At 46.7% G+C, this 23,682-nt stretch overlaps 1 protein-coding gene across 1 annotated transcript in view; it reads right to left on the reverse strand.

The window, feature by feature from the left end:
• The window catches only part of LOC126525008 (2-Hydroxyacid oxidase 1-like), a 47,590-nt gene that overhangs the window by 8,314 nt on the left and 15,594 nt on the right, over positions 1-23,682 (reverse strand). Inside the window, exons 3-4 of the mRNA XM_050173069.3 lie at positions 21,657-21,912; positions 14,616-14,779 (exon numbers count right to left, since the gene is read on the reverse strand). Coding sequence (XP_050029026.3) covers positions 14,616-14,779; positions 21,657-21,912 — 420 coding nt within the window. The remainder of the gene's footprint in view (positions 1-14,615; positions 14,780-21,656; positions 21,913-23,682) is intronic.

Raw genomic sequence — 23,682 nt, forward strand, 5'->3', positions numbered from 1 at the left:
TGGACCTCTGAGGACAAACTGCGCCACGTGTACTTCTCCTTGGAAGATGCCGCGAAAACGCGGTACCGGGAGTCGACCTTTACAACGTGGGAGCTGTTCCGAAGTAACTTCTTACTGACTTTCACGAGCATCGTCCGGATGGAAAGAGCCGATGTTCTATTGGAAAGCCGAGTGCAGCTACCAAACGAGAATGTTGCCATCTTTACAGAAGAAATGAGCCGGCTATTCCGCCACGCCGACCCGGGAATGTCCCAGGAGAAGAAAGTCCGCCTACTGATGCCTGGTGTGAAGAAGGATCTTTTCGCCGGAATGGTACGAAGCCCACCGTACACCTTCGACGAGTTTCTTGGTGAGGCCGCCAGCATCGAAAAGACACTGGAAATGCGGAACCGGCAATTCAACCGCCGAACAAACTCGACAAACTACGCGGGAGTTCAGTCTGTGGCCACCGACCACATATGCGAGACTATCCGAGTAGTCGTGCGGGAGGAGCTACAGAAGCTGTTCCCTTCATCACAGCCTCAAGTGGCTTCGATTGCCGACTTCGTACGTGAGAAGCTCCAACAACAATTCGTAGTAGCCACTGAATCACAGCAGCCTCCCCCGCAAGCGATGCCATACGCCGCTGTAGCCCGCCGTCACGCTCCCCCTTCCGCGCCCTCGGCAGTGCCCAGTGACGACACAGTTCCGTCGTCCACCACCACTCCCGCCACCAGCACGCCAACCCGTCACCCCACGCATCATTCCAAGAAACAATGACGTTTGGAGCGCCCCCGACAACCGTCCGCTTTGCTATTACTGCGGAAAAGCCGGGCATATCGGCCGCCGATGCCCATACAGCAAAATGAGACTACGAGCAGTCACCGTCAATGCTCCGTGCCCGCAGCAAGGAGAACGCCCTCGCGTTATCGCCGACTAACTCGCCGCTACTCAGTGGAGCTACCTGTAGCCGCACCACCACCAATACATTGGCCCAGCCCGGGGCCGCTCTGCGAGCCCATATCCGGAAAACTAAAAGCAGCAACCGATGGAAGTGCGGTTGCTGTTAACCGAACTGACGAAGATCCTCCGCCGCCGCCGAGGACGCCGAAGAGACTATCTCGACGACGTAACAACGGCACGCCGCCGTCCCGACGAAGTCTAGAAGCAAAGAATACGCCGACGAAAGACGACCTGACGACGCTACGTACCAGCCACAGGTCAACGCGACGCAGTCATGATCTGACGCCAAGACCTAACTGTCACGCAAGACAAAGAACCACCGACCTCGACGTGCTTTTCGACGGCCACGCAGGCACCGCCGTAGTGGACACAGGGGCCGATTACTCCGTCATGAGTGGACACATCGCCGCCCAGTTAAAGAAAGTTAAGACTGCATGGGAAGGCCCTCAAATTCGGACCGCTGGAGGACACCTCATTACGCCGACTGGAATCTGCATGGGAAGAATCGCCGTTCACGACCGGACTTACCCTGCTACCTTCGTTATCCTACAACAGTGTTCACGAGACGTCATTCTCGGCATGGACTTCTGGAACCAGCACGGCGCAGTCATCGACCTGACGTCGAAATGGATAACGCTGTCGGAAGATAAAGCGTTACCGCCGGAGAGCTCTCGTAGTCACCACCCCTTCAGTGTGCTCGAAGATCAAGTGAGCTTCCCACCGCGCTCCAGCATTATTTCCTTCGGCACCGAAACATCAGCTGACGTAGAAGGCGTAATCGAGAGTGACCAACTTCTACTACTCGACCGTGAAATTTTTGTCGCAAGAGGTATCGCTGGACTGCACGGAGGAAAAACGAAAGTGTTGCTGACAAAGTGCAGCCAAGAGTTTAAGCACGTCAACAAAGGCACGACAATTGCGTTCATGGAGAAAATTGTGGAAACCAGCAATGCATTTGTCCTCTCGGATTCTGCCGCATCTACCCTGACGACCATAGTTACCGAACGAGACTTCGACATGAATGCAAGTCTCCCCATGAGTAACCAGCAACAGCTCACATGTCTTCGACGATAGAAAGTGTGTTTTTCGACGTCATCGAGGATTCGACAAACACCAGTCGCAAAGCATCGCATAATAATTGAAGAGTGCGCTCGACCACTCCGCCAGAGCCCTTACCGAGTTTCGATGCGAGAACGTGACGCTATTAGGCAATGAAATGCTGCGCGCGACATCATTCAGCCGTCGAAAATCCCGTGGTTATCTCCTGTAGTCTTGGCGAAGAGAAAGGACGGAACCCTACGTTTCTGCGTCGATTATCGTCGACTTAACAAGATCACGAAGAAGGACGTATACCCCCTTCCACGGATAGACGACGCTTTGGATCGGCTCTGCAACGCTAAATACTTCTCGTCGATGGACCTCAAGTCTGGCTACTGGCAAATAGAAGTCGACGGGAGAGATCGCGAAAAGACGGCATTCATAACGCCAGACGGCCTCTACGAGCTCAAGGGCATGCCATTCGGACTGTTCTCGGCGCCTGCGAAGTTTCAGCGCGTCATGGACACGGTGTTAGCAGGATTGAAGTGGCAGACGTGTCTTGATTACTCGGATGACGTCGCTGTCATCGCCAGAAATTTCGACGATCACCTTAGGCGGCTTGCGACAGTATTAGAGGCCATCAAGTCAGCAGGGCTCACTCGTAAGCCGGTAAAGTGCCGCTTCGCTTACGAGGAGCATCTGTTCCTAGGCCACGTCATCAGCGAATCCGGAGTACGCGCCGACCCGAAGAAAACAGCTGCCATCGCAAAGTACCCGCAGCCCATCGACAAAACGGCAGTGCGTAGATTCCTTGGCATGTGTGCCTACTACAGGCGCTTTGTCAATGACTTTTCACGAATTGCTGAGCCGCTAACGCATCTAACCAAATCCGATGTCGAGTTGAAGTGGCAAACGCCGCAGGCCGATGCATTTCAAGAACTAAAACGACGCGTGCTGTCGCCGCCGGTGCTTGCACATTTCGACGAAGACGCCGATACCGAAATCCACACTGACGACAGTAGCCTAGGCCTCGGTGTCGTCCTAGTCCAGAAGAAAGACGGCCATCAACAGGTGATATCTTATGCTAGCCGGTTGCTGTCAAAAGCGGGAGGCAATTATTCTACGACTGAAAAGGAATGCCTCGCGATCATTTGGGCTACAGCAAAATTTCGCCCATACCTATATGGTAGGCCATTCAAACTCGTCAGCGACCGTCACGCGTTGTGTTGGCTAGCTAACTTAGAGGACCCTCCAGGACGGCTGGCGCCGTGGAGCCTGAGACTGCAAGAATATGACTTCACGGTAATCTACAAGTCCGGACGGAAACACTCTGACGCCGACTGCCTATCCCGCGCCCCCATCAATCCCCCGCCGCAATACGACGAAGACGACGGTGCCTTCCTTGGAATAATAAGCGCGGAAGACGTCACTAAACAGCAACGAGCAGACCCGGAGCTAAAAGCCCTCTTCGAGTATTTGGTAGGGAACACCGACGTTGTCTCGTGGGCATTTAAGCGCGGATTTTCTTAGTTCACGCTACAAAACAACCTGCTCGTGAAGAACTTCTCATCAGTCCGCACCAACTACCTTGTTGTTGCGTCAACGCTGCGTCCAGAAGTACTGCACGCCGGACATGACGATCCAACCGCTGGGCACCTCGGATTCTCTCGGACGCTGTTGAGGATACAGCTTCTCACCCGCCTACGGGTCAAGAAGCAGCAGCGTACCGACAGCCGACACTACAATCTTCTACGGCGCCCCATCCAGTACCAGCCTGGTGACCGTGTTTGGGTTTGGACCTCAATACGTTGACGACGGCTCAGTGAGAAGCTATTGCGGCGCCATTTCGGACCCTACAAGATTATCCGACGCGCTGGCGAACTGGACTATGAGGTCGTGCCAGACGGCATGTCGAATTCACAGTGGCGGTGCGCACGATCTGAAGTGGTCCACGTTGTGCGTCTTAAGCCCTTTTAAGCACGCTGACGAACTTGCTTAGATTTTTGTTTCTTTGCTACGCGTGTTTGTGTTTATTACTTTCGTTTGTTTGCAGCATCGGGTCGATGTTCTTTAAGGGGGTGGGGTACTGACACGTGTTCTTGTTTATCTTTATCGGGCGCCCACGTTTCACTGCTCAACAAATGTTATCGCAGACCGGAGGACGCGCCCGCATGTAGCGGAAGTTTCTGGAATGTTATCGATGGTTCCATTCGCAGTGTGTCACCGAATCTTTTGTAATCTGATTGCATGTATGCGCGATGCGAATAGTCTATAAGTTCGTGGAAGACACGCGGGTCCCAGTGATTGCTCTGGAACATTCGACAACTGATGTATAAAAGCCGACGCGCTTGACCCGCTGATGAAATTTTTTGACGATCGCCGACTGCGTTCGCCGCTATCATTGTGCTTTAAGTGTAGCCTGTTTTTGTGGACACAGGTTCGCCCAATAAAAGTTAGTTTTGTCTTTCACAGTATTGCTACTGTGTTCTTTAACGTCACTACCACGTGACAATATAATAATTCTCACATGCTCTAGGCTTTAACCTTCACATGGTATTTTCTTGTAATGTTTCTGATGGCAAAGTCAAGATTAAAAGTATGTTCTCTGGAGGCGAACACACGGGAGCAAGTGTCATTGAAAAGTTATGAGTGTGTTTTAAAGAAAAGGTGATTAGTTTTGTGAGAACTGACCGCATTTGTGGTACCAATACTGTACCAATAGTGGTAAAATAATATTGCTGATATGCTTAGTGATTGAATACCTACTTTGAATGAGCACGGTGCGTGTGTTGAGTATAAAAAGTAGGAGCTCATGCTTGGTTACGCTCAACCGACGAAAATTCGGAATCGGAAGAGTCCTCCTGACTTGCCACATCGATTAAGACATAAATCACCCGGTTCGGCAGGGATAACCACTCGAGAACATTGATGAAATCCGGAGCCGATGTCAACGCGTCCGCACTAGTCGACTTCTTCTTCCTCTAAGCAATAATGAGCTCTTGCGTAGTGTCTCCTGTAATAACATAGTTGTGGTTTTTCCACCTCATTTGCCAAAAGTGAGGTAGTGGAGCCTCGCGGCTTTGAAAACTAGCGCAGTTCCACTGCCAGATTGCCAGCTCTTTGTGATCGCCTGCCATGATGCTACATTACCATGCCTTGCTCCACGCTCGAAACAACCTCGTAGTGATTCACTGCCTTGCTTGGCGCTCGGGCCTTTGCTTTGGCCTTAATCATCCAGCTACCCGTGGCATTACACGCGAATAATGGTCAGAAAATTGCTAGAGTCGACTCAGTTAAGATCCTAGGCCTCCTCATAGACGCAAGGGGCTGTAATTCCAGGACAAATACCCACGTTACAGCCAAGACGGAGAATATGCTGCGGGTAATCGCTGGGGTATTCAACCGAAAAAAGGGGTTAGGTGAAGACAACCTCCTTCGGATTCACCACGCGTTTCTCGTGAGCCATATTAACTATGAGGCGTCGGCTCTAGTGTGGACCAAAACAGAAAATGCCAAGTTAAATAGCCTCATGCGCAACGGCATCAAGAGAGTGCTAGGCTCGCCTATTGCCACGAGCTCCGATAGGCTAGATTAATTCGGGATGCACAATAGCATAGACGAGATCATAGAGGCGCAGCTCACTGCCCTGGTGGTTCAGCTATCCTCGACCAAAGGTAGTAGACGAATTCTTTACGAAGTTGCCACGGCTCCTGGGATAATGGAGGACTGGCACATAACACTGACCCGGTTAAGAAGTTCGACCTACCTGGTGAGGCCCTTCCCAAGAAACGTACATCCGCAGTATAACGAGGGTAGACGTAAAAGCCGTGCACGAGCCATCTTGAAGAAAGTTGGGGTGACGGACGCCGTAGTCTTTGTCCATGTGGCGTAGTACGGGAACAGGAGAATGTTCGCGTTTTCGGTTGTAGAGGGGCGGGGCGTGCTCCGCTCCTCCGCCTCCGTAAGGGCGGCCACCCCTAGTATAGCATAGCAAATTGCGGTTGCGCTGGCCTTGTGTGACCCAGAGCATTCCTACATTTACACCGGCTCGAGAGACGCAATCGGAGCTTTCGAATCGGGTAACCTCGCTCGGGAGGCGGCCTCTATTCTAGAGAAAAGAGCTTGCTCCAGTTCTCATTATATCACGTTGTTCCCCGCACACATGAGGACGAACGTTCTCGAGGGCTTCCGAAACCTCAACGAGCTGGCCCACGACCGTGCGCGACGGTCTGGAGGCTCAGGAGGGGCAGGAAGGGTGTCAGCAGAACGATCCACTTCTCACATTTAATGAAATTACTAAACATTACTAACTTGGTAGGAGAGTTTGTCCTGTTCCTCACCCGACGCTCAGTAGAGGTCAGTCAGCTACTCTCAGAATGTTGCAGACGGGATCTTTCCCGTCGCGGAGATTCCTCAGAAGGATATACTCGGATGTGGACTCTAGTTTTCCCCACTGCAGTGAAACCTTTTGCTGTGTGGCTCACATGCTCTGGCGATGTCCCGCGCTGCCTAACGACCTTCTCTCCAGTGAAACTGAATGGGAGGTGGCCATCAGAAGCACGGTAATCCGAAAGCAAGCCCAGACTATCCAGAGGGCCCAGGAAAGGGCGGAGCGTCACGGCGTTCGGTTCTCTACGTGGGCACGGCCAGCGGCTACAATGGCCTCCCGTTAGGGGGTCCAGACATTAGCTCCTCAGGACCAAATAAAGTTAGTTGTCTGTTTGTCTGTCATGCTTGGTTAGCTGCTGACATAATTTAACAGCACGTAAATGCAAGGGTGCAAATACAAACAACTTTCATTCTGTATTTTAAATGCTGGATTGAAGCAGGCAGATTTTCATGTCTTCCCTTTTATCTATTTTTACATGCAATTTGACAAATATGGCTGCCTCCTAGGTTCCAGAAAGGGGAACATTGTGGCCAGAGTACCCCAGGTTTAAGAAGTCATTGTCTTTTACGGACATGCTCACGGAACCAGTTCATTAGAACCACTCCCGGCTCCCTAAGCGGCAGCCGGGAGGAAGGCCTTTAACTGTGTATACCATGGTGCGCACCTTACGTCTTAATTAGACGCCACAGATTCACTTGCAATGAAATAATAATTTGGCACATGAAAAATTGAGGTTTTTCCTGTGAAATAGTCGCATGTGTGCTTCTGGCTGGTGTCTGAGATTTCGATTGGGGTAACTCAATCTACTTGCCAGCCAAGTATGCTAGTGGAGGCATGCATGTGTTCAATGCAAAGAATTGAGAGCATCTGCATGGAACACGTGTTCATCAATTGGCGGATGTGAACGTACTGTTAATCAAGCAAGAGTCTCTTAGTTTGATGGCTTCTGGAGCCATAATTCTTTTAAGGCAAAGTAAAATTAAATACATTTTGCACATAGTAAATTTCTGGACTTCAGATTGCACAGTGAGCTACTGTATTAGTTTTCCCAAACACATATATACTTGATTTGAGATGAAAACAAGGTTCCATGAAACGTGAAATTTTTTTTACTTTAGCGCACCTTAACCACTTCAGTAGGAAAAAAGTTTTGGTTGCCGGTAGTTGGTTCATTCTGTAAGTATTTGCTAGCCGCATGTAAGATCCACGTGCATTGAAGGGATATGTAAAACAGGATGGTGTCATTTCCCAGTTTATTATTTGCTTATTTTTGTGCACTGCCCTGCCTGCACGTATGCTTATGTCGCCTTTGATGCATCGTATTCATCACATCTCAATTTTGGTTGACATCGGAAGCCATGCTGTACTTTAGTTAGGTTGCATTTTCAGCTAGTCACTATAATTTATCACGTAATTATGCAAGCTGCTCCTGAGAAGTCTAGCGTTCATACGGTAATGCGGAATGAAAAACTTCCATATATGGCAAGATATTTGATGCGCAAGATTTTAAAGCCAATGCTCCTTGCAGTTTCATACTCATTCGCTCCATACTATTTTATTTATTTCTGAGAAAGTGTAACAGATCACTAACATAGCACGAGAACACTACTTTCGTGAGAACGCCAACCGAACAGGAAATATCATACGCCTCTGAACCACTTTGAGACTGGGCGGGATATTGCTGCAGAACCATGACAGGACACACACTTACAAACAACAGGCTGCAGCCCATACATGAATAATTTTATGTGAAATATTTATAGCAAACCTAGACCTCCGGCCTGACATGTGATTATACGACACATTTCTAAATGCACTGTACTCACAGTCGGGAACATCGATTCATTTCAGAGGACGTTAACAAATGAGCTGCTGTCTTACAATATGGCAGAAAAAAAATGTCTTGCGCAATTTATCTACGTTACCAGTAACATCCTTAGCAGCTCATCTGGTAGCCTCTGTCATTTAAGTAGATGCGTTTAGTGCTAGAAATGCGTTTGCTGGTCAGTAATGTGGCGCATATTTATCTTCCATTGTTTCGATACTTTGTGAGTTTGCGCACGTTTGTTCAATGTTTAACTTTTCATTTTATACTTTACTTTGGAAAATACGGAGGCAATTGAAAGTCAACAATATTTCTACGCTGTAATACTGATAAAACTTCAGAGAACATATGTTTTGTTACAAGATGTGTTGTAAAGCTCATGGACATCATGTAATTCAATTTTGTGTGTGTCAGTATGTTTCTCGAATTATTATTCAGTTTGTCTTGTGATTGATCAATAATGATTTCGACCTTTTAAGAGTACGAATGTTTCATTTGTGTAACTCGGCGACTACAGATTACATCCAATTCACCAAGCATAAGTGCAGGATCAGCTTATGAAGGAATCAAATGTTCCCCACATGTAAGCACTGCGAATCCCTTCCAACAGGACAGTGACTCTACATCGTGAGTTCTTTCCCACTATTCGGAGGAGTACTAGCACCCTGTTCAGGAAGAGTACAAACGCTCTGTTTGGGGGAGTTGAAACACTCGGTTTGGAGTAGAAGTACTCGGTTTGGAGGAGTAGAAGCTGTAGGTCTGGGGGAGTCCTGTTATCCTTGTGCGGAGAGAGTATTCGATGTCTGCGGAAGAGTACTAGCACTCCCTTGCGGTGGAGTAATAAAACTCTGTCGGCGAGAGTTTTTCTGCTCTCTCTCAAAGGGGATCGATCTACTCTTGAAAAGGGAGTGAAATATGGAACAAGCAGATACTCCCTCAGAGAGAGTTCCTGGAATACTCCCTCAGAGAGAGTTCCGTTGCGACATGGGCTGACGCCTAAAGCTTGTTTCACATGCAAGCGACAGCGCGGCGGTGGTCGCGGTGCGCAGACGCAGCTTCGTTTCATATGCTCCGTTTTAGCCCGTCGCTTGCCGCTGTGTTGCAGTGTCGCTTGCGGAAAGCGCCCATGAGCCCCGGGTTTCAGCCGTCTTCAAGGGCTGAGCCTTGCTCCACATTACCATGTTTTGACGCGTTTGAGCTGCGGGTTCCATCGGTGTATTAAGTTGGTGCTCCACGTTCGCGCTTGTATACATTGCAGGAAATAATGCGGTGTGTCAAACTGCTAATACAACTTTTTTTTTCACATTTATGTCTCCTCTACCTCTTTATAGGTGATAGCTTAAAAGACGTGCTAAGTACACGCACACAGAATTAGCCATATGGATGCAAAGGAATCAGTTATTCCGTATTACCACGATTTAAGTTTGAAGCAGGTGCACCTCTGCCAAAGGCTCTCGTTTTCGAATGTCGCAAGGCATTCGGACGCCGCCTCAGCCATTCGCATGAAAGAGTCCTATGGACGGCTTTAAAAGAAACTCGTGTCGCTTTTTGCCTCTAGGCGTTGCAGTAGAAAGGCAGCGGCCCTTCTAGAGCTTAGGGTACGTGAAATTTTGCCTGAAGAAATAAGACAAACGAACACGCTAGCTCAGAGTTGTAAGGAAGAAGAAAAAAAAAGCCTACATGCGCTGCGAACGATACGTATGGAGTGCCGTTTCGTCCCGTCCCGCCTGTCGGGACCCATATGCGGTCACCATCGAAAAAAAAGCAAAAAGAAAGAAACAGCACGTGCGGAAAATTTTCATCCATAGAATAGAGCTCGAAAACAGCACATGGAAAGAAGCGGTACTTCTTAGGCACCAATGGACATGGCTGATTCGAGCGACGCTGACTTTTATTGAAGTATGCGTCACCTGCGACGAGTACCTTCATCTTCAGTGCGCAGTTTATTCCCAAAGAATCATCCTCTTTGTTGCACAAGTTCTTCATTTTAGCATACGAAACAAGTGGACACTGCACAACTTGGGTGATGAGCAGCTCGTTGAAAATTGCACTAGACATCGAAAACTGGTAGCGAACGTAGTCTGCTACAAATATTGTCTGCGAGGACCAAGTGGTCGACCATGTGCCCACTGTCACGTGACTTTGACGTCACTGCTCAGCGGCGCTCCGCCATTTGTTGCCGCTCTCGTTGTTCGCGAATTCTTCCAAATATTTATGCCATGATAGCAGCGAGCGCGCGCCGCTCGGAAAACTCATTTTGGGAGAGCAGGTTGCTCACACGGCGGTCACCGCGCTATTTCTCGTTCAGAATCGCATGCACGTGAAACAGGCTAAAGTGGTACAGGGTCGCACAGCGTCTACTCAACGATAACTGCTACGAGGAAACTACTAGAGATTGTGTCCTGGGAAAGATGCCACAAAAGAAGAATGAATCAATTGACACGCTCTCCATTTTCATAAACAACTTGTAGCTATGCGACTGGACCCGAGAGAAATAGCGTGATAATGTTGACCGCTTCACGCGCGCTTAATTCCTGCGGATGCGGCTGAGTGGAGACTAGTGTCCAAGCAGATGCGAGAGCACGGGCTACGCGTCTAAAGGACTCGGCCTTAGTTGGCAAAGAGTTAGAGGAGTAAGCGCACGCATTGGGGGTGACTATTATAATGTCTCAGCTATAGAAGACGTTGACGAAATGTAAGGTTTTGTAATTGTTTGTTCAGGCTAAAAATATCATCAACCCTTGCACTCTCTGAAGGACTAGCAGCGAAACTGTGGTGTGTTTTATTTCAATTGACGCATCTATGTACATATTTAGGCATAATTGTTATTATTATTGAAGGATACATACAACGAATGCATCTTTTGACGGTGGAGTGAGTTATTCTCTTATGAAATGGTGACATGTGCAAGAACACCACCGCATGGCAGGTGGGAATTCCACAATACTTACAATTTCAATGTGAACTACGTAATTAAGAAAAGTATACGAAACTGGCATAATGGTATGTCTTAGCGGCTAATTGCCATATATTTTGTTTCCGGATGGTTTCGATATAACTAGAGCCACAGCCGTTTTCTACATCGATAGTCCCTCTTTAGACGACCATGTATTGATATCAGACTAGAATTTTGTAACGTTTACAAATTCACTCTGAGCTCATTATGACAAGTAAATGAAACTCGGCGCCATGATAAGACGTGTTAGTGGCCAATTTCAGTATTATTTTTTCAAGGATACCTACATTAGATTGAGAGCTACAGAGCATTCGCGAGAAACTGGAGACGAAAACTGCACTGGAGACGAAACGCCTGACGCGGACGCCGGAGACGAAGGCTTGCGTTTAGTGTCGACACAGCGACACGATCCTGGGGGAAGTCGCCCTTAACAGCTTCGCTGTAAAAACTCAGTGCCATTCCACTCTGAAAGTAGATGACTAGCGAAGCTGTGTATGTCGGACCCTTAATGGCGAACTGTCCATTGCCGTGCGTCAAACTCCGCATGCACATAAATGAGAGGCGAGGCACGACATGCCCGATGTTGAGCCTCGGTAGGCTCCCGGGAAACGTTCGGCTGGATTGTAGCCACGCCAGTGGCCCGCGTTCTCGGCCTCACGGCACTCTTGGTCCTGGCGGACACACCACATTCGTTAGGCGTTCATGGTCCGCTCGTCGTCGGTCATCTTGGCCCACCACCGCCGCACATATTTTCGTTGTTGCTGCCGCCGAAGATCTAGACGGGCACGCTGTTCTTCGCCCGTGGGCGAGCAGCTACTCGAAGGGCCCGAACCATCGGCCAATTCGCACTTCTGTTCTCGTTGCCGCTGCTTGAGGGTACGTTAAACTCCTTCGGAGCGAACGATACGTGTCCTGCTCATAATGCGGCCGAAGTACAACTGATAATGTCGTCAGGGAAATGACTACTTCAGGATGCAATGAAGTACCACTACTGGTGCATACACTATTACATTTTACTCCTATACACCCGGCTCGCCTGCGCCCCGATAACGTCAGACAATAAACGCTAAAGACTCGTTCTACACGGCTCGATACACGCACGCAAGTGTTTCGAAAACGTAGCCATTTACAGTTACGCTGTACAAAAAAATTACGAACACTCCGCCTACCGGAAGATGGGGGTAAGCGACGATTTTTCTGCGGGTACCTGACCTTCGTCACGGTTAGCGAGCCCAGAAGTAACGGTGCCGAATTGCTTTGGCTTCCTGCTACCCCAGCTCGGCATCTTGTTCTCGTTGCTGTCGGATTGCCTGGGCTCGGGCGGCTCTAAGAGCTGGATCGGCGCGCCGACGGCAAGCCCTTTCACGGGCGAGTTCTCACCGCCACTCGTCGAACGCTGCTATTTCCTCGGGGGAACTCATAGATCGTGGCCATCCGATCCGTTTTCCGAGAATGAACTGAACGGATGATAGTGATCTAAAGAAAGGAAAGACGCTTGATTCTGCAACCCGAGAACTAAAAGAAAACGAGGCCGGCGGCAGCGCGTGCGACACTCTTTCAGGCTTTTTCACTCCTCGGCGGAAGCGAAACGGCTCTGATTGGTTGCGGAATCCTCGCTAATTAATAGAGACATTTAGCTTGTACGCTATTCCAGTAAACGGGAGCGGTTTGGGCGGATTACCGGATGGTCGGGGCGTAAACGTGAGCGGTGAAGCCGCCTGGTGTTGTAGAGCTCAACCAGACAAACGCATAGCTAAAACTTCAGTAACTCACCATATCCTGCTTCGCCACTCGTGCAAATTTTTGGCAGCGGCGTAATTGTGAACACGATTACGCCACTGTCGAAAATTTACGCCAGCAGCTAAGCAGAATATAGTAATTAGCTCTGTGTTTGTGTGGTTGAGCTTTGCGCCACGAGCTGGCGCCACCAATCTGGCCCCTCACGTTGACGCCCCCGCTTGCCCGAATACCGGACACGCTAAAAGTCTCTAATGACTCACGCTCCGGAGACAGCGCAACTGTCAACTCATCAAACCGTCCTTTCCTGCAGCTGCTCTGCTCTACCAGCAACTGGGATATTGTGTGAGCAGACCGCCACCGGAACTTGAGCCAATACAAGCTTCGCTTGAAAAGCATGCGACCTAAAGGTTATAGCGGCGGGTTGCTGTACATGGAGAGTGAGATTCGACCCCACCGCTTATTCCTCTTTAATGGAAAAGGTCTGAGAAGTGGTTCTTGTGGGGAAGGAGAAAAGGCTGGCGCTATTTTCTGCAACCCGTGCGGGAGCACGGCTCAGCGCCAGCAGGCTGGGGAGGATGGGGTGTAAAGAGAGAGAGGGTAGGAGGGAGAAAGGTAGAGGGTCGTAGAGATGGAAGCGAAGTTAACGATGCAAGGGAGGAACCTACGTGCTTACCTCAAACTCATAGAATGAGGCAAAGAATGACTCGTATTAAAAACGACCGCAGTCTCAAGACTCAGGAAAGGAGAATCATTGACACGCAAACATTGTAATAGGCACCGTTCGACTAAAAATGCATGAACGTGATGCGGCCTGTGTTCCTAACAGCGTCACATCATCAAGATAAGAGAATGCATATTACTGCAGCTCTCCTTGGCATGAACATGACTCTCTCTTTCCATCGGTGCACGTGCAATTTTTGCAGATGGCGTTGTTGACGTAAGGTTGTATATGCCACTAGGGGATTTATAACCGTCCACAGCATCATTTTTACGTCACAGAATAGATACTGTGACGTAATAGATTCGTTACGGCGTTTTCAGACATGCTTCTGGTATTTTAATTTTTTTGCTATGACGTGAAAACAAACCTTTTGTGAGTTTTGAATTGTCGAAGGGCAGAGCTGGAGTTGGAGAGCTAAGCACGTTTACAGAAGCGGCACCCTGTCACGAGTGACTGCTGCAGCGTTTGCCCTCGTAAAATACATTACGTTACCAACAACGGCTGACCGCGCGTTACGAAAGCGAAGTTTGGATGAAATACCAGAGCGCACTGACAAGTTCAGAAGGCGAACAAATGACGTCTATTTGTATTTCCAATTGTATGAAGAACAAGGGCTTGGCAAGCGATGGCGTGGTTTTCAACTTAGAATATATGACACGTGGGCATCGTGGAAATGTGTGCATTGCGATAGACAAAACGTCTGGAGGACCGACCAGGTAACTTAATCGCAAAGCGGACGTTTGTTGAGAAGGCATTAAACAAAGAAGTTACAGGACAGATGACGACACCAGTAGGAAATTCTTGTACCACTTTTCGTGGCAATATAAATTTGTACAGCGTGCGCTAGATGCTAGGCTTCTTTATCCATAAAAAATATACTTCGTCCTAGAATAGATGAAAAGTCCATTTGGTAGCATTTATAGACTGATTTTTTTTTCTGTCACTTACATAGCTAACACCACTGCCCGATAAAACATTTCCACATAATACATTGCACGCTCACCCGTGAGAATTCCTTTGACAACCAAAGGAAGCTTGGTGATGCTTCGTATCCATGTGAGCACGTCCCATGTAAGCGACCTGTCAAACGACTGTCGCAGTTCTTCCAGGCAGGACTCCTTCAGGTCCTTCATGTGACCATAATTAGTCCCTTCGAAGTTCGCTAAGCTTGAAAATAAATAAGCGCAAGAGGTATTTTATTTTTAAAAGCATGGAAACAGTTCTTTCTGTCTACCTGAGTATTCTAACAGGGCTGTGAAATACTCGTTTTGTCTTTGGAAAATGGTTGAGGAAAGACAAGAGCTAACGTGACCCAAGTCTAGCTTATCTATTATTATTGTTTAGCCGCGTAGTTCTGTGTCAGGCAAAACCGTTTTCCCTACGCCTGAAAACGTTATTGAGTTTACACCAAACGCTACACTTTCGACGACGCATGGTAGGCTTTCCAAGAAACATAGCTTTTGCTTCGTGCTCGCAAACTAACAAGCCATCCTGGAACTACAACCAAGTCTGATATTTCCTTTTCTGTAATCATCACTAGCACGCGCAGTTTATTTTATTTTATTTTATTTTACAAGTATTGCTAGCCTTGTTACCAGGCCTTAGGCAGGAGTAGGCATTTGGAACAAAGAAAACAAGTACGAAATAAGATCAAACAAAATAACAGACACTGAACAAGAATCTGCATAACAAACAACATATGAGAAACCTTTTCACAATCATGATTTGACTGGTAAAAACAAGGGATGAACGCTATGGTTTATTCACAAACTGCAGAAAGAAAGGATGAAGCCGCTGGACAGTCGACAGTTGTGGCAGGTAATGCGTTCCGTTCGGAAATCGTGCGCGGGAAAAAAGAATTTTTAAATGCGTTGGTCTTCTTCGAAGTGGGACGTGCTATCGAACCCCGTTCTTATCTAGCAGTAACATTATGATAATAACGGAACATTCGCTGACTACCGAAACTACTGATGCCCCGAATTTGACTTGCTTGCCAGATTTTCATCTTTATGAAAATGATTGTGAAGGCGCGACTGGAGGGAGGCAGTCTTCTCATGGCTATTCACCATGAACAATTATGCTGTTCTGTTAATAGAACTAGTGGCATTGAAATGCTGGGTTTCGTTTGTCGAACTATCCCTCAGGCAATCCTTCTGGGTGTCTGCTATCCCCCAACAACACTCCTGGCTTCTGTCACAAGCATAACAGCGCCATCGGTGAACTTACAGTGACATATCCTAACGCACATATTCTACTTTTGGATCGCCATAAATTGGCCTATCAGCACTGGAGCAACGATATTACTTTAGCGTTGAACCACAACGCCATTAATGATTTTAGAAATGACTGCCTTAATTTCAACCTGGCACAGCTGGTACAGCAAACTGCACGTGTAATTTAAGAAACAGCTAACATTTTATATATTGTACTAGCTAGGCACCCTCATAATTTATCATCGATTTGATACCTTCATCGCGTCACTGATCATCAGGTCACAAGCGACATTCGTATTGAGCCACTGCGGCACCAGATTTCAACTAAGACAACCCGTTTATTTATTAAAACAAACAACAAAGCTTTGCATAATGAACTATACGGTATTTTGAAGTTTTGAGAGGTTGTTTAGCCTTTCTAATTCTGAAGACTGGCTAGTATTTGAGCATGAAATGGCTAAACTTGCGGACAAATTTATTCCTAATGTAGCACTTTGTTCACAAAACACGTAAAGCGTCTGGAAAGTATAAAAAAGAAAAACATATTTTGCGCGGGCCGTTGCGCACGGGAAACATTTTACGTAGCTGAACGCGACTACTTCTACGGCACTCGGGGTGCAAAGTACTTCTTGCATGATGGCATCCCTAAGATACTAAACAATAACCTAAGTAAATTCTGGTAACTTCTAAATCCCGTAGAGGGCCAAACAACAGCCTCGCAAGCGACACAGGCGAAGCTGTCTTAGACAGCGAACATGAAAATGCGTTTAATTCTGCCTTTTTTCTTCTGTTTTACTAATTAACCTATCATTAGAAGAATCGATATTTGGGCGAGCTTTTACTAGTTGAACACTTTGAAGGGGCAGCGCAAGACGACAAAGACAGAAGGCAAGAAAAACACAGGACACCGCTGAACTCACAACTAACTATTTAGAAGGCATACACAAACATAAGTAGTGTAACCTATACCCACGTGCTCTCCCATAGAAGGCCTTATTATCAGTACACATGCAAAAAACAGCAAAACCCTGTAATCGAATGCTGCACTATGAAAAGGTTTAAAATCAGAAATTCAGTGTTATGCAAATTTAATGAAACCTTGCTTACACAACGCAATCATTTTTTTCCTGATATGGTAGGCCTCAATAACCTCCCTTGCGGTCTGATTGATATGTGCGGAAATAATTGTGGTGTCTTTATAGATTGGAGTACATCGGTGCTCAGAGCTATGTCGCGCGACATGCGAGTAGGTATTACCCGCTAGCGAGCGTCTATGCTCTGGCAATCTAATGTTCAGGCAACGACCTGTTTGACCGACATAAACATGACCGTAGGAAAACGAAAGCTCGTAAACAACTCCCATTCTACAGTGTACAGGCAGGGACGTGTGCTTAACAATGCAGTCTTTCCTAGCAAGAGTCGAGGCGGCCTGTGCCAACTTCCTATCAATCTTACCGCAAATTTTGATCGTCTTGTTAGGGGCAGAAAAAAAGATACTTTACATCAAACCTGCCTGCTACATTCCTCAGGCTGTGTGATATTGTATGTACATATGGAATTACAGCAATTTTTTTTCCTTTTGTCGGCAGGCTCTGGATTAATCATTCTTGTGGGCACTCCTAATTTGCATGCTTAACAAGCTTCTGCATGGTCACGCGGATAACATCCTCCCGAAAGCCTGCCGCTCTGTAAAGCTCCAGTTATATTAAAGAACTCTCAGAAGTCTTGTGAAAACAATATTTCAATATTGCTGAGAGTAGAAAAAAAAGAACAATGCCATTGGTTACCACCTTCCAATGTGCGGAGTGAAAATTTGAAATTGCTTCTTCTGACCATGGGCAATACATCCAGCACACATGCTTATCAGTTAGTTTAAGCATCGTATCTAAAAGTTGTAGCTCGTTCTGATCTGACACTTCGTGTGTGAAATGTAGCCGTGAGCCACATTTGTGGAATACTTGAAATACACGATGAACCATTTGTTGGAAATTAGAATTCTTCACAAAGACTAGAAAATCCTCACATACCTTAGCACTTTGATAATTTGGACAGCTAGATTATTTTTTATATTTTTGTCAACCCTGTCTCGGAAAATGTTAGCCAGTACGGGAACAACGTTGGAGCCAATGCAAATGCTAGATTCTTGTCGGTTTAAATTTCTTTTCTATTGAGCAAAACCTGAAGCAAAGTAAAAAGAGAGACTCTAGAGAAAACTACTAACAGATACACCACTGCTGCTAGAAAATTTGAGCTCAATATTGCCCTCGATGATGGACTGTTTAACACTTGTATTAGATCATCATGTGGTATGTTATAGTTCAGGTCCTTAACATCGATGCTAAAAACATTACAATCACCAGGATTAGATTAAACGAGGAAGCTGATGAGACCATCCGAGTTTTTCACCACCAGATGTTTTCGGATCCCCAGAGATTACAAATGCCTTTGTTAGATTACAGGGTTTTACTGTTTGCCTGTGCATTGATAATGACGCTATCAATGGGACAGCACGGGGGTATAGGTTGTAGTACTTAAGTTTGTGTATGCCTTCTAAAAAAGTTACGTTAAATTTCAATGGCAGATCGCGAGCGCTCGGTCGGATCACGAACAGAGCGCGACGTTTCGACTGATATCGCTCTCGTCAAATCTACGAATGGAATGTGTGCGCTCCTGCAGGGGCACTTAGTGCAGGAAAATCAAATGACAGGGCACTAGACTAGAGGTGGATAGGGTAGGCCTCATCCTCATCGCCAACATCATCTGGATCATCCCGGCATTCCGTGCGTTTGTTTTTCTTCAATGTCGGAAAAATCATCACTGGACTTGGCAACTTATAGTGTCGGAGTCAGAGCTGTCACTATACAGGAGCAGGAACAAAAACCCATTGCACGCCGTAGCGTCCATGTTTTCCATGTCGTCCATAGCTGCCCGCGACCGGGAACAGGTGACCGTGACAGGAAGCAGGGGCGAGTGAAGGAAATACGTCACGCGGACTTCCGGTCAAATCTGCCGATTCCGGCGGAGCTAATATTTTTGCGTTGCAGAACAATCCGGAATCGGGGGTTGGTCCCCATCTGCCATTGAGACACACAACTAACGCTATCATTCTGCCATTCACATGGGATTTCTCCATAGAGAGGAGAAAAACTTGATCTGGATCTACCATTGGAATTCAACATTAGCTATGAGTTCAGCTCTGTCCTGTGCGTTTCCTGCCTTCTGTCTTTGTCGTCTTACGCTGCCCCTTCAAGATGTTTAACCTGTCATCTCTGTTTAACGGCCACGCATTAGCACAGCATTATCAATGCTGGCTATCACTTTCTACATGTAGACGGCAGGGGTCTATATTGTGAAAATGGATTCACTCTGTTCGTTCATGACTTTTATTGCAGTGTAGACGAGAATATTTAAAGTAGTATTTTTCTACACTTCACCAGTACCTTCGACAAATTGAGTGACCAGCATCTGGTAGTCAGACTTTCTTATACCCCTGTCACACTGGACGTTTTAATGTCATTCGAATCGAATGGCATTAGCATCGAATAACATTATTTCGCTGCTACACAGCAATATTTAAGGTCATTAGAATCAGGTGACTTCCGCAATCGAACCAGTTCGAGAAACTCAATCGGCTTCGCACTCGAAGCGAATGTATACTCTCTACTCCAGGAAGAAAGCAAAATATGACATTGAGTGTATCTAATTTGAGAAGTATTTATGTAAAAACGTAATAAATTTTGCGTGACTTAATAAACCTGTCATTTTGCTAGAGAAAACCTGTATGGACGGCAGTCGCAAAATGTTTTTACTGACTACCTCAGTCGCACCTGGCCGCCGTAGCTTTGCTAGTCGGCAATGCTGCAAACAAACAGGCGCCTGTGTGCACGTGTGTTTTGGGCATACGGAATAGCATCTGTGGCGATCGAGACTCTTCCGCTGATTAGTATGCTTCTTTCGCAATGCAAATCACGCATGGACAAACCGCTTCACCTGCTGCAATTGAGCGTTGTCATCCAGCGCTGCTATGTCACTCATATTGCTTGTCTCATGAATGAAGTAAAATGATAGCAAGGAGCATACCGAAACACGATTGAAGCCAACCTGGTGGCCCAACACGTGATCGCGTGTCAAAGATCGCGGTTTGTTTTAGTGTTCCCGCTCTGCAGGCAGAGCCACGGCAGGGCAGGTGAACAAGTGTGCACTGAATAAAAACTACTGGCATAGCTACTGGGAACCAAACGTCCCAGAATATCTCAATTCTTCCTCCTTGATCTCAACGCAAGAGGTCACGTGTTGGGCCACCACTGTGGCGGGGCGTTCGCTTGCCATTGCTTGCAGCGTGACGTAATAATCCCTCCTGTATTTTTTCTTCCTCAATGGTTTCTCTTCAATTCATCGGCTATTGCTGCTAAGCTGGGGAAGTCTTGTTTTGGGTTGTGGTGGCCAGATATTATGGAATTTGTTTTGTATGTATGTTATTTCAGTGAAGCGATGCCATAAATATATATTAAAATAAACAGATCGACTTTTCAGATTTTCTACACACAATTTGTTCCACTTTTCTAACCAACCTTTTTGCAATGATCGCCATTGATATCAGTACTGAATGACGCTAGTTTTTCCTGTGTAGCACAGACACGGGTGGAACGACATTCGTTGCACCGAATGCCATTCGAATATAACGACATTAAAATGTCCAGTGTGACAGGGGTATTACTTAGGTTTTCACCCTAGCGTCGTTCAGTGGGTTAAATAATTCCTATATAACCGCATGCAGTTTGTCTCTGACAATAATTCTTTTTCTAATCTTCTAAATGCAATGTTCGTTGTCCCACAAAGCTCTGTTCTCAGCACCCTCCTGTTTCTGATATATAATAACGACTTACTACTGCGTGCACCATGCAACATCTACCTGTTAGCTGATGACTGGGTAATGAACGCGCAATAGCTGACATTCCTAATCAAGCTCCTCTGCGGAATAACCTTAACCACGTGAAATAATTGTGTGACCAATGGCTAATGACCCTTAACCCGAGTAAATATAACCTTGTACTCTTTACCAGGCAACATAAGACCTTCATTTTTCATTACAGAATACCTGGCGCCCTCGGTCGAGCTAGTTCTATAATTTAAATACCTAAGTGTTACTTCCTATTCCGACATCTCTTGGTGCACGCATACTACTAACGCCATATAATCGGCAGACTAATCAGTGGGATCCTTGAGACGTCACCTGATGCCTAGCACCACAACATGTAAACCTAACTGCACACAAATCACTCGTGAAATGAACTCTTGAAAAAGCTTCGGCTACCTGAAACCAGCGCCAAACATACCTGATCAATGAACTTGAGTATATTCGGAATCATGCTACAAGGTTAATTTCTTCCTTATACTTGTATGACATCAGTATTTTACCCCTAAAAACACAGTCCGGCTTGTCACCCTTCTCTTCTTGCCGCCGCGTGGCCAGTCCCTCTTTGCTTCACAAGTTTTTCTATACCCAGAATAAGCACGCGTCTTACATTCTCCCTACGTCACGCATATCTTAGCCCACTGGTCGCTCACTTCAGGTTACTCGCCCACACACCCACTTCATTACTCTTATTTCATTATTTTTTTCGCCAACAGCAAAAAAATTGGAATGACATTCCCAACAACGTCACCACAATAACACCTTCACTGTATTTCCGGATGCAGTTGCTAGCCACATGTCGCCATGAGCACACGTATGGGAACTGTCCTTCTTCAAGTGGCCTACCCTTTTTGTAACAGTCCTAAGCGAGGTTTCAAAGGTAATAGAGGGAACTGAAACTGTTGTTATGACTCACCATAGATGCTCGGGGTAGGTCATACGGTTTTTGACGCTGGCCACTCGAAGTCCAAACACAGGCATGTCAACCGTGAGAACGATCGCTCCGTAGCCGAGCTTCTCGGCCCGGGATAGAAAGTCAACCGTTACGGAGCGGTCCTTCACGACTTCCATCTGCAGCCAACGGACACTTCCTGGTGCTCTGGATGCCACGTCCTCCATGGAGGTGGTGCTCAGCGCGCTAAGAATCATCACAGTTCCAGCGTTTGCGGCGGCTGAAATGCGAAAGGTGCGTTGTATGAACGTGTGAGTATTGTTCTACTGGCGGCACGAGTTTTCGACTATGCTGAGCTCTTCCTGATCACCTGTGGAAGATGGCCGATGTTCGGTACCTGGTAAATTTCACAGTGGTGAAATGCGTGTGGAAAAATTTTCCACCATGGGATATAATTTAACACGATAAAGAAATAGAAATATTCAATGTCCTTCTGCTTCCAGCTGTCGATTATCTTGGCCTCGCTCTGTGATCTTCTAGTCTCATGGTTAGCTGAAACGGTAGAGCTACCACTCCGGAATGGCATTGGTACCCAGTTCGATTCCAAGACTAGCACAAATTCTCCTTCGATTGCGAATGTTTCTTTGTGGGAAATACGTATCAAGCTTCCTTCTTAGCTTCGTGCTTCAGCCAGATGGATGACAATTTCCTACCTTTCTCCACCTTGCAGGCTTCTGCCGACCTGATTTGCCAGACTCAGCTGAGTGTGAATTTGGGCGGGCCGCTAATTCATAGTGAAGTTGCAAAAGCGGTCTACGCAGAAGGCAGAGGAAGAAATACAGAGAAAACAGACCAACAAGAAACGGACCAAGAACGACAATATCTGCTCTAAAACAAGAAACAAACCCAACAGCGTGTTTGTTGTACTTTATTGTATTTGCTATTGTTTTATCCGTAGCGCTCAGGGGAACGTTTACTATCATTCTACTTAGGGGTTTCCCAATTATTTAAACGGATGATGTCTTTGAATGCATCAGCAAAGGAACTTTGCCTGCCTGTATAAAAGATGGGAAGCACCATACGCCTGTACTGAGATTCCCTCGTCAAGATATTTTCCGCTGTTTCACTACTCCGATTGAGCAACGTAACTGCTCAATCACTCAGAAACACACCACGATCACTCCATTACCTGTTTACTGAAATGTAGTCTCGTGTTTGGACAATAGTGCAAAGGTTGCTATGATCTGAATCGTGAGCACAAACGTTCTCGTCTTCTTGAGTGGTGGCTGTTGGTAGCATACGTGTGATTGCGTGTTAACGGCGGCATGAAATAACAAATGGAATAATAATTTGAAAATAGTATCTCAGACCCTGGGATTCTGTTATAGTTCAGAGCGTTTCATCATCATCACCAGCCTAGCTTTATGGCCCGGCAGAACGAATGATTCTACTTCTGATCTCAATTTACCCCTCTCCTGCGCCAGATGATTCTAATTTGCGCCTGCAAATTTCCTAATTTAATCACTCCACCCAATTTTCTGCCATCCTCGACTGCGCTTCCCTTCTTTTACCCATTCTGCAACTGTAATAGTACACCAGTTATCCATCCTACGCCATACATTGCCTGCGCAGATGCTTTTTTTCTCTTGATGTCAATTAGAATATCAGCTATCCCCGTTTTCTGTCTGATCCACACCGCTCTCTTCCTAACGTTATGCCTAACATTTTTCGCTGCATCGCTCTTGGCACGGTCCTTAACTTGTTCTAGATTTTCCGTATCAATTCCAAGGTTGTGCCGCATATTTTAGCACCGGTCAGAGCGTTCACCTCTAGACAATAACACATCGTAAATACAAGGTCAATATACTGAAGCTGTTCATCTAATCCGTATAGAACACAAGATTATATGAGGTTGTTTCTCCTCAATTCATCAACCGTAAACAAATAAGTGGAATTGAGCGCATCAGTTCCCCAACCATACGTGCTTGTGATGAAATCGTAAATCACACCTACCCACGTTTCCGACTCTGCTATGTAAATGTATGGTTTC

Source organism: Dermacentor andersoni, chromosome 3, assembly GCF_023375885.2.
Source record: "Dermacentor andersoni chromosome 3, qqDerAnde1_hic_scaffold, whole genome shotgun sequence".
In the NCBI taxonomy this organism is placed as follows: domain Eukaryota; kingdom Metazoa; phylum Arthropoda; class Arachnida; order Ixodida; family Ixodidae; genus Dermacentor; species Dermacentor andersoni.